We start from the raw sequence: 12,566 nt of genomic DNA, 5'->3' as shown, positions 1-12,566 counted from the left end.
AGGATATGAAATGGCTGAAGAATTTGTATTAATGCATTTGTTTAAGTAGGAGACAGCATAGATCCCCCACTGGATGGCGCAGTACGTGGCAGCCTCACCAACAGCCTGTCTCGTCCCTTTCTTCGTTGGATGTTTTTCGTCTGTTTTTATTTGTATGTATTAGTGTATCTTTAGTTTTGAATTATGTGGGGAGGGGGGGGGTGGGGCAGGGCTGCCTGTGCTGGTGGGGACTCGGAGGGATTGCTGTGAGTGCAGTGATCTCGGTGTTTGTGGGGACATTGTGCCATGAGAACATTCTGGAGTCTGGTGCAAGTGTGGATGGCTTTTTTTTAATAGTAAGATTAAACGAGAACTTACCAGTTTGAAGTTTGATCTTTATTTTATAAGGAGTTACGTCGAGGGACTACGTGAAGAAGGCCGTCCAGGCGCACGCGCGTCAAACTTCAAAGCAGTGGTGTGAAATCACAGATGATATACTCCGAAGCATAATAGTAAACTACGTGATATAAACTTAACTTACCTTTGATCTTCTTACGGTGGGAGCGGAGGGCACGTAGTCCCTCGATGTAACTCCTCATAAAAATAAAGATCAAACTTCAAACTGGTAAGTTCTCGTTTTGTGCGGTTGCTCTTTAAGCCCGCGTCTTTTATACTCCTTCTGGAGTTTGTTTTACCCATGAGGAATTCCAGTTTATAAATTTTATATTCCAGACTCCTCCAAGTCTTCCAGGCCTGTTATTTCTTTATGGCCTTGGAGTTTCAACGGGACTTTTAACGGCGGTGTCTTTCTTAGGGATCGACTTCAGGATGTGCGATCGCCCCGACTGCGGGAAAAAAGGAGGAAGCTAAAAGTTATTCGCCGTCCATCACATTGGGGAACATGAGGTGCACTGTTGGGACTCTGAGGGATTGCCGTGATGTTGGTGTTTGTGGGGACATCGTGCCCTGAGAACATCCAGGAGTCTGGTGCAAGTGTGGACAGCTTTCTAACTGTTCAGGCTGACAGGGACTGCAGAGTTACTGGCAGCAGCTAGTACAACTCTGGTCACAGCATGGTGTGTGTGGCCCAGACATTGGAATGATGGCCATTGAATAGTCCACCACTCACCCATAGCCCCTAACTGTGCAGCCCATTTCTCCTCATCCCCAAGCACACTTCCCGCTCTTCATGTGTGGGAGGGGAATGGGGGAAAGAACCATGGGGGAGAGGAGGGTATCATGGGGGAGGGAGGCAGGAGCCAGGAGGTAGGGGCTGGAGCTGGCGGTGCGATGGGGACTCTCAGCGGGCGCTGGTCATTCTCCACCGGGATCAGAGTCTTTGCCTTCCATTTAGCGCCATGCGCAACATCTCCGACTCCCCGCCGGGCTTGGGCCAGGCCGCTTCCGGTCCCTCTGAAATTATGTCCGGTTGGAGGCCTCCGCCGGCCATCCAGAGCGTCCCTCAGCTCCAGTAAAGACGCATTGGCACAGGAAGGGGCAGACCGGAGATGAGTGACAGAAGAGACTAATCCACACGGCGTTGCCTGGCAGGAGAGATCGATCTGCGCACGCACGGTTTTTAAGATTTTTAAACATCGCTAACTTTTACATTATGCCACCGAAACTTGGTGCACTCGCAGCACAGAGCGGTGAGGGAGCTGGCGTAAAATCGTATCGCTATCGTGTACCATTTTTGCGCAAGTAGAAAGAGTGCGCAAACCGGAAGATAACAAGATCAGAGATTTAGTTATGTATAGATAGATGTGCAAAGTGCAAGAGTGAAATTCCTTTCTTACAGTCTAGTATCGTCATACCCAGCCCACATCCCCGATTAGCAAATTGTACAGAAATAGTCTACCGCTCACACATGCAAGAAGTGCCATGTTTGCCACCGTCATCATATTCACAGAAAGCTGATAGCAAATAAATTTCCACATTTTTCAACACTATCATTTATTTTACAACCAAACAGAATGGAAATATAATCGCTGCAACAAACGTTTACAGAAAAATTAAACCTTCCATCATTCATCTCATATGAAGGCATGAGAATAGGTATATGCCTCAGATCAATAATGTCCACATTATTATTTTAGATGAGACATTCATTGAAACAAGGATCTTGAAAGGTCAACTTCACATCAAATACTGGCGAGACGCTTAGTATTCTGTTAGAGATTCAAATCAGTGACCACAAACACCAATCTTGTATTTTTGGACTAGAGTTCAATTGTAGGCAAATATTTGCTCTTTCCTTTCGTTTACTAATCCCACATAAATTTACTTTTAGCATGTTCATTCACATGTGCATGATCTCTATCTGCCACTATTACTCAAAGGTTCTCTCAGAAGAAAGTAGGTGAAATCATACTGATGCTTTCAAAGTATGGGTTAAGGCACATTGTTTGAGGAGCAATGGAATGAAAATTACACTTTGTTAACCTAGACCCACTCTTCTTGAGATGAAACCAATACATTTCAACTTGGACACTAATACACTGTAACCAAATATAAAAGTCAAACAAGCTGTTGTCTGAAACGAGCTCTTTTTCCCCTTAGTTCAGCAGCGTTTCACACTAAAAGTTACCCTTATTTACCAATAGCAAAAACCTGTCATGGCAAATCGTTGCTTCCAAGGATTCTATTGCTATGAACCATGATCAAGAAAAAGGCATAGTAAAGATCTATATAATGCAGCGTCCTAATAGTCAGGAATCCTGATGGTTCAGCAACCAGCTCACTTACTGCTGCAACTCCAGAGCTTGCAGTCAGAGCCAGGACCCAGAGATAGACACACAAAGTGCTGGGGTAGCTTAGTGGGTCAGAGCATCTCAGGAACAAAAAGGATAGGTGACATCTTGGGTCAGGAACCTTTTACAGACGAAAAGGTGGAAACAGATGAGGGTGGTGGGAGGAAGAGAATAGAAGCAAGAAAAGACCAGGACATATCAGGGCTAGCAACAAATGACCTCAGGCAAGGTGATTTCCCTGGTAGGCCAATTGTTGGCTAGGGAAAGTGACATTTTGAGTTGCGATCCATATTCAGACTGAAAGGCAGAGGGGTGGGGAAAAGAACTGGAGGCGATTCTGGAGAAATAGATCCAGGACCCAGATCCCTTGTACATTTCTGGCTTTAAAATTCACCGGGTGCATCAGAAAATGTATTATTCTACTGTGAAACATGTAAAACACAAAGTAAACATCGTTTTGATTATTAATAGCAGTATCAGCAAATCTGCTCATGTCACTACTAAAATCCTGAGTGGCAAATTACCAGTTTTACCGAACTGCACATACCTTACCCAGAAATCTGATACTTTTTTCAGCTTTGAATTATTATGATCATCCTAGGGCAACATGAACCATACTTTGACAATAGAAATAACTTATTTGGACAAACAGTATAGATGAATAAAATAGTCTTATTTACTCATTGAAAAGACTTTAAATGACACATACAAAAAATGATTACAACAGTACAAGGAGAGAACATTTTTCAGATACTGTCTTTTCAAAATACCTTGGCCATACAGAACAGTTTTCAATGACCAAAATGGCATATTGGCGTGTCCAGTCAAGGACATTCATCTCAAGGATATACATCCTCATATAAATATGTCACTCATGAAAACGGCAGCTACCTTAGTCATTATTTTCCAAGGTTACCCAGGTTAAAGAATCACACCTTTAGATTAGAAAACAAAAGCTTATCAGTTTTTACATGAATTATGCAGGGTGTGAGGGGGGAATACCGCATTTATTAGATAGATTAAGCCGTGTTACAAGTTATAACTGAGTTAGCATATATTAACGAAGAGCCTGTCATACTGACTAACCTGGAGGAAATTTCAGATTAGCTGAATACATGATGTGCTTTGGATATTCAGAAATCCTATCTATAAATGGTATTGGAAAATAATACACTTGATTGCAAGGTTCACACATAATCCCGTGACATGGGCCAATAATCATTCTGGGATAAAAATACAGTACAATTAGAACATACTGTCACGATCTGGAAAGGAAAAATGTTTCAAAGGACTAGCACCGAGCGTCTCATATCCTCCCTCTCCCGGAACACAATTTAAATAACTTAAGTTGGGAGGTGCAATTAGTTGTATAGATGGGAGATACAGGTTGCAGATGAAATATAAATTGATATAATATAGGAAAGGACAAGCTTGTTCAGAATGTTTAAAGAAGTTGCAAAACTATTTGCCATGAACTAGCTGAATTTGTGTCCATTACATACCAATGCAAATTAGTACAGGAGGTATAACTGAATCCTTCTGCTGATTGGGGTGGAACTAGAATCCAGAAAATTAGAGCTAAACCATATGGGAAAATAAGAGGTATTTTTCACACACAAAATGTTTGACTCTTGAAAGACCATGGCAAAATGAAATTCAAGACAGATTTTTTTTTAAAAGGTGCAGGGTTTGCAAGGGATGCGAAACAATGACAGACATGGATTAGTTACACTAATTAAATAATAGAATAGGCTGGAGTGGCTGAATGGATACCTGTTCTTATAACAGTACAGAGTGAAAGACGATTCAGCCACAAAAATCTCAAGGATGCCGCAACACATGATTTGGCATAACTAATCCTTTTATCCATTTAGAACATTGCCATTGTGATTGGGATATGAAATAAAAAGGAGGGAATGCGTTCTGCATAACTGAACATCAAGGGCGACCAAAAAGTACGGTTTACAAAATACGTGCCTATAAGCACGAGTCAGCAAATCCAGCTTCTCCGATGATTCAGAATCCGTCAGACCACTTTCCCTGGCAATGAGAACTAGAATAAACAGACTTGCCCCGAGGAATATGAAAGGCACAGTGTAAAAACGGATCTTCAGGTAGATCAGTCAAGCTACTGTTAACATTATAAACCAATTAAGGAAGTAGAGCGCTCCATAGAAAGGTGTCCTCAACATCTACTTTGTTGTAAATCTTAGACCAGGCCATTCCTTCCCATTTTATTTGGGAAGAATTAAATAAGAATGACAACAATCACCAAAGAGCTTTTAATTTTCATTTAAAATGGGAAACTTTCAGCTAAAGTAAATGGGCATATTTGATTTTAACAACTTTTAAGAGCTATAAACATATCACCAAACAAGACATACAAATTACAACCTTTTAATGCAATGCTACACAATGTAAAAATAGTTTAAATATGATACCCTACCACAACATTATTAAATCAACACTTAAAATACATTTATCCAGTCACACACTTCTCCCTCCAAACACACACAATGTAGCAGTGATTGAGACAACTACTTTATTTTTAAACTCTTATATAACATACATATTTTACAAAAAGAAATATATTCCTCAATATTAGTACATTTTTACAACTGTTAAAAATGAACAAACAAACCTTTGTGCGTGAGGAAACACTTAGATGCCAGAGCAACAATCTGATGTCACCTGAACAGACTGTTAGTTTGGTTGAAAATCATTGCACACAATTATGGTAAAAAATAAAATACCCCTTTTTATAAATAAACCTACTCTTAACAGGTTTGTTCATGTGAAATAACCCATGAGGAAATCCTTCACACCAATTAAAAATAGTTCAGACAAATATAATAAACCAAGTACATTAAAAAAAAAGCTACCCAACAATGCAATGCCACTTTAAATAAAATAGATTAAAAAGTGCAAGGCAAGATCTGAAGTTTTTTTAGGCACATCCATCTGCAGAAGCAAGCTCAAACTACAAATTCCAGTTCAGTTTTAATGATTTTTCAGAGGTTCTTGAATTGCGAAATTTTCTTTCTCTTCCCTGGGGTGTCGATGGCTCAATTTCCACCAGTGCATTAATTGTGTCTCAGTCTGCCTTTCTTTGTTTTAGCAGGTTTGGGTTTTGGGATATATTGATTATTTTCCTGATATTCTAGTTCTTTACGGAAGTAGTCAATTGTTTTGTTTAGGCCTTCTTCCAGGGGAACCTATGTGGAGAAAGCGAGAGAGGGGTGAAAAATAGCAATTTATTTAGTATTTATTATTTTCTTTCATGTTTATGGTTTATTATGAATGCCCAGAGGCATTTGTGAAATGCGTACCACCAAAACCCCACATACCTGTTGCATACAGTCATAGAGGAAAGAAGCAGGTCCGCAGCCCAACTCATTCATGCCGACCAAGATGTCTCATCTCAGCTAGTCCCATTCCCTTGCGTTGGCCCAGATCCCTCTTCACTTTTACTAACCCTGTACCTGTCCAAGTGTAATTTAAATTCTGTTCTTGTATTTGCCTCAACTACCTCCTCTGCCAGCAGCCTCCAAGTGAATATTATAATCAAGATGCTGCTGCAATTTTTGATAATCATCTTTACTATCTACAATGCCACCCACTTTCGTGTCGCCTGCAAACTTGCTAATTGTGCCATGTGCATTCTCATCCAAATCGATGATATACACCACAAACAGCAAAGGGCCCAGCACTGATTCCAGAGCCACACCACCACTCCAGGCCTCCTGTCCAAAAAACAACATTCCACCATCACATTCTGCTTCCTTCCATGAAGCCAATTCTCCATCCAGTTGGCTATCTCTCCCCGAATCCCATGAGATCTAACCTTCCAGAGCAGTCTACCATGCAGAACCTTATCAAATGCATTGCTGGTCCATATAGACATCTACAGCAGTGCCCTCAGCAACATCTTTAGTTACTTCCTCAAAAAACAGATTCGTGGAAACAATCTCCCACGTTCAAAACTGTGCTGACTATCCCTAATCAGCCCGTCTAACCAAGTGCATTCCCTCAGAATCTTCTCCAGTAACGTGACTGCCATAGAAGTTAGGCTCACTGGTCTATAGTTCCCAGGCTTTTCCTGGCAACCTTTCTTCAATAGAGGCACAACATTAGCCGCCCTCAAGTCTTCCAGCACCTCACCTGTGTCGAATGATGATTCATTTATCTCAGCCAGGGCACTTGCAATTTCTTTAGTTTCCCACAGTATCCTCAGATACATCTGATCTGGCCCAGTAGTTTTTATCCACCTTCATACACCTTTACGACGTTCAACACCTCCTCAAATGCGACACTGACTGTCCTCAATACGCTTCTATTAACTGTCCAAAGTTCCCCAGTCTGCACAGCTTTTTCCACATTAAACTGAGAAATAATTAAGGGTCTTGCCTATCCCCTTCAGCCCCACACAGAGGGGACCACATTTGTTTCTAAATGGCCCATTATCTCTGGTCACCCTCTTTCCCTTAATGTACATAAAATCTCTATGGATTTCCCTTAATATTATATGCCAGAATTATCTCCTGCCCCCTTTTTGCCCTTCTGATTAACTTCCCAAGTATGCTCCACAGTTCCTGAAACTCCTCTAGGGATACACTTGATCCCAGTTCCTATCGCTGTCCCATGCCCTCTTTTTCCTGACCACACCCGGTCTGGATTAACTCCATTTGCCATTTCTCTGCACGTATTTCCAACTGGTCCATATCCTGCTGAGTCCTTTGACAACATTTCTCAATATCCACAACTCTGGCCAATTTTGTGTTTGCAAACTTAGTAACCCATCACAAACAGGGTCCCAGCACTGATCAATGCAGAACACCACTGGTCACAGAACACCAGTCAGAATGATTGTCCTGCTCCGCCTCTGTGGGCACATCTTGAGACTGATTGTTTGTAGAATTAGTTTATAGAACTAATTGACCATCATTTAGCATATTTCAGGATGAAAGCAGAAATCCCATGGCTAATCCAGTCACATGTAAATAGCAAATGTGATCTAGGAGACTCAGACAGAAAAACTAATTGTTCTGGTAATAACATGATGCTGCATGATTTACTAGCGAGTGTGCAGAGGAATCAATGCATCCTTACCACAGGCTCCCATCCGAGCAATTGCTTGGCTTTTTTAATATCTGGATTTCTTCGTTGGGGATCATCTTGTGCTTCTGGGAGTGACAGGATTTCACTTCTGCTCCCTGGTGGACAGAAAATTAACACAGCTTTTTTTTTTTAAAGATGCTGTCGGTTTTGAATTGGTAGAAGATTGAATGATGTGGCTAGCTTTTTTCAGGAAGTATGTTAAAACTGTGCCCTTAGAGCTCAAATATCTTATAACTTTCTCCATAATCATTTTGACTCCAAATGATTTAGTTTAGTTTAGAGACACAGCGTAGAAACAGACCCTTCACCCCACCGAGTCCATGCTGACCAGTGATCTCTGTACACTAAGCCAAAATCTTAATTTCTAATTAATATGCCATTTAAAAAAGACAAAGTGCTGGAGTAACTCAATGGAGCAGACAGTATCTCTGGAGAACATGGGTTGGTGATGTTTCTGGTTCACCCTACATATATTTATACACACATGCGCATTATTAACATGAAGTACCACAGTAAACGTGCATTATTTTAAAACCCCTTATTAAAAGACAAATCCTCCATCAGGATCTTTGATAGATCCATTGACAACGCAGAGGAGAAGGGAGCAAAACAGCCTGCCTTCAGCAGTGATGTGCACAGGGATATGCACTGCCTGGTTTAACTCCTCTTGGAGGAATATCTGCCCCAAAGTCACCCCACCACACGCTGGAAGTGTCTGATGTTGATGACAAAATGAAAAACGTTTTATGACAAAGAAGGATAATAGGAAAATATTTTAAACAGACCTCAGTGGAAGTCAAGGAAAAAAAAATCAAACTCAAACAATTAGCAAGATATTAATGGAAACAAAGATTCCATTAAATGGTTTTACAGCATTATAAACTGGAAATAAATAATTGAGAATATTTGTTGCAATTTTGAAATTGAACAATATACACAGATTGTTGCAGAGGATTAGAGGGAAGAGTATGTTTATATCTTTAGTCAAACATGATGGACTAAATGGCCTATTCTCCTGCAATGACATTCCTTCCCTCTCCAGATTACTAAAAGTAGCAAAAAGGAAATCTTACCAACAAGGCTCCGAATTAACTTGGCAAATTCCAGAATAGTGTGTTCTTCTGGATTTCCCTGCAAAAAGTAAACAGACAGCTTGCTCTAAATAAAATAGATAATGTTTAAAGCATTTGAACACGATTGGCAATATAAACAATTTTATTTCCACACTTACTACATTTGAACAATTTGATATTAATATGTTAATTATTTGAATGTACATTATCATACATTTAATTTAAAATATTTAAAACTATTTAGTTTCAAATATAATAGAAATTGAAACAAATACAAATCCATACTGATTATTGTCATTTGAAGCACTCGCCACACATATGCATGTCTTGCGGTGATGCGCTCAATAGTTTACGGGATAATTGGATTGATTATAAAGCAGATTACACGACGTATTAAACAATGTGTGTAGGAAAGAACTGCAGATGCTGGTTTAAATCGAAGGTAGACACAAAATGCTGGAGTAACTCAACGGAACAGGCAGCATCTCTCTCGACAAGGAATGGGAAGGGTCTCGACCTGAAATATCACCCATTCCTTCCCTCCAGAGATGCTGCCTGTCCTGCATATTAAACAATATTAAATAGTTACATGCATTTCAAAATACATTAACAAAATAATATTGTGTAATTTAATATAATATATATTAAATAACAGACAAAAGTCATCATTTTTGCCCACCACCAAACACACTCCCTGCTACAGTTTCATCTCCCTCCTATGTTATTTGTCGGGTTGAAATAGTCCAAGTACCACCTTCCTGCTGTGCGAGAATCAAATTCAGATTAAATCTCAAGACTTCACAGCGGAATTCTCTTTTGAAAAGCATTTCATCTCTTGTTAACATCCTCTCCTTGATCTCGCTATCACCCCAAAAGCATATGCAATCCCTACTAACTTCCAACTACAGCTTAATAACCACACCCCCCATGTGTTCAGCAAATGAGAAAATGTATCCAAAATAGAATTAAATGTGGAGAAGTGGAAGGTTATTTACTTTTGTGGCAAGAATATAAAATCAAATTATTTCAGGTGTGCTCTATTATTAAAAGCATTGGGTCCTGTCAGAAAAATTACAAAGTTTGCTTACAGGTACAGAAGGCAATTGGATTTTTTTTTCTAACAAAGAGGAAAGGCTTACATAAGTAGGAATGTGTTATCACATTTGCATCCATCCTCTTGCTACCTCTGTACTTGGCTTTGGTGACATCACACCCAACAATGCACGGGGTGTGTAGGGAGATACTTGGCAGTCGTGCAGTGAAGTTTTGTGGATTGATAAAGGAAGCTGCCTTATGTAGAAAGGCAAGCAAAGTGGGGCATACACTTTCCAGTTTAGTGGCAATTTGATTGAGACATATTCGGACTACGAGGGGTAGACAGAACAGATCTGAGATTGTTTCTCATGACAGTCGGGAACCATAGGGGATTTTCTAGGGATATGGATTGAGTCTTGGATGAGCAAGAATTAGGGCAGGTTGCAAATCTCTGGATATCTTTACCCTAGATTCCAAATTATGAAGTGACATCAAGGCCTAAATAATGGATTACAAGCGAATAGGATGTGGGCAGGAAAAATTGAGTTAGGCCAGGGAGCAGAACCACTATGATCTTTCAGAATAGTGGAGCTGGTTCAAGGAGCCACATGTCTTCCACCAACCTCTACTGCTTATGCACTTCTTTATCTAACAACATTGCAAGATTACTTTCAGTGATTCAAATAGGTGCCATCGCCTTCTCAAACACAATTAGATCCAAGAAATAAATGTTAACCATTCAGTGAGAATCTACCCATTATCAAAAAATTGAAGGTCATCTACCCAATTGTACAGTCTGTCATCTTGCTATTTCCATAAGAAATTCAATCTGTGAAAAACAACATACTTTAGGGAACTGCCCTATGGGCTTGTTTAATGGCTGTTATACAACATTACATAATAATTAAGTGACAAGTAAGTTAGTGCTTACATCATTAGTTGTAGGTGAAATACAATTAAGAGTTTGAGATGACTGATTTTTTTTTAATTTTAGATTACAAAACTGTAATCAAAACATAGTTATAATCCAGTCTTAAGGTTATAGCAATGTCAAATATATAATTGATTTAAAGTGAATGCTCAGACTATGATTCTCCAAAAAAACTTTACATACCACATTAACAGGACTACTGACATTGCTGTTCATCAAAGCAACTAATCCATTCACAAGATCACTGCAAAGAAAAATAAAATATTAAGATGAAAGTAGCTGCATTTTATTTCGGCATATTAATCTAAAAAATAGCTAAACTGAAGTAAGCATTATAATTTTAAAGAAAGTAAACTTAGATAAAACTAGACAAGAAGCTACCTGTGAAATTCAACAGTTTCTATAACTTCTTCATTCTTTGAAATGACAAAATCATCTGACACATTCACTTCAAGTTTCCATCGATGTAAGTTATGTGGAATAAAGTGGCTTAATATGATATAATGACCAATAAAACATTGCTTTTATGGGTTTAATATTCCATAGAAATTAAGGTTTTTGTAACAACATTGAATTTGGGTGAACTTTTCAATTTTGCAACCTTACAGCGAGGCAAGGAAATCACTATTAAAAATATGGGGTGGGAACACAATTTCTTGGCAGGTGGATGCACAAGCGCGCACACGCGAGGCTTTGGAGGCTTCAGCGGTGGGCCCTGTGGACGGTAATTACGGGAACGACGGCTCAGGCTTATGGCCAGCGCGGAGAAGAAGCGCTAAATCCAGCTCAACTCTGCCCGTCTTGCCGGTTAAACTACAGCCCTGCCTGGACTGGCGGGACACTAGTCCGGAGCCATAGAGCTAGCGCAGCTTCTCCGCGCTGGTTGTAAACCTGGGTCATTGTTCCCGTAAGTCCAGGCAGGGCTGGAGGGTTAACAAGTAGAGTTGAGCTGGATTTAGCACTGCTTCTCCGCGCTGGCTGTAAGCCTGGGTCGTCCTTCCCGTAAGTCCAGGCAGGGCTGTAGGTTAACCTGGTGGGACAGGCAGAGTTGAGCTGGATATAGTGCTGCTTCTCTGCGCTGGATGTGGGCCTGTGACCCTATGACCTGGGCATATAATTCAAGCACCGCTCTATGATCTTTGCTCCACCAGGACGTCTTCCTCCTCCAATCACCGCGCTCTATCCTCAGTCCCACCCCACTACCGCCTCTGACCGACACCACCGTCCTCCAATCATTGCGCTGAATCATCATGTCCCGCCCCCGCTGCCTGCTGACTGACGTCTCTCATCCAATCAGCACCCTCGATCATCAGTCTCACCCCCCACTGTCTCGCATAAAGCGGAGATTTCACCCGGTTTGTAAAATCTGGATTACAAAAAAATGGGAGGGGGGAAATCATCCCATCTCTCAAAACAGGAGGGGGACGTGTGCCCCCCTCCCTCCCCTCGTGATTTCCAACCCTGCTTACAGCACAGTATGCACCATATACAGGGGCCCTCCATAATGTTTGGGACAAAGACCCATCATTTATTTATTTGCCTCTGTACTCCACAATTTGAGATTTGTAATAGGGGGGGGGGGGGGGGGGAGGGGAGGGGGAAATCACGTGGTTAAAGTGCACATTGCCAGATTTTAATAAAGACCATTTTTATACATTTTGGTTTCACCATGTAGAAATT

General features: G+C 40.6%; 1 protein-coding gene across 3 annotated transcripts in view; it reads right to left on the bottom strand.

Moving 5' to 3' along the window:
• Nucleotides 1–3,387: 3,387 nt before the first annotated feature.
• Nucleotides 3,388–12,566, bottom strand: part of uxs1 (UDP-glucuronate decarboxylase 1) — a 51,401-nt gene continuing 42,222 nt past the window's right edge. For all 3 annotated transcript variants that reach the window (XM_055637106.1, XM_055637105.1, XM_055637107.1), the window contains 4 exons: nucleotides 11,070–11,130; nucleotides 8,921–8,978; nucleotides 7,839–7,942; nucleotides 3,388–5,944 (listed from right to left, as the gene is read on the bottom strand). In XM_055637106.1, coding sequence (XP_055493081.1) covers nucleotides 5,813–5,944; nucleotides 7,839–7,942; nucleotides 8,921–8,978; nucleotides 11,070–11,130 — 355 coding nt within the window. In that variant the 3' untranslated portion in view covers nucleotides 3,388–5,812. The remainder of the gene's footprint in view (nucleotides 5,945–7,838; nucleotides 7,943–8,920; nucleotides 8,979–11,069; nucleotides 11,131–12,566) is intronic.

This window comes from Leucoraja erinacea, chromosome 6 (genome assembly GCF_028641065.1).
Source record: "Leucoraja erinacea ecotype New England chromosome 6, Leri_hhj_1, whole genome shotgun sequence".
In the NCBI taxonomy this organism is placed as follows: Eukaryota; Metazoa; Chordata; class Chondrichthyes; order Rajiformes; family Rajidae; genus Leucoraja; species Leucoraja erinaceus.
This window is presented reverse-complemented; position numbering and strand designations above follow the sequence as displayed.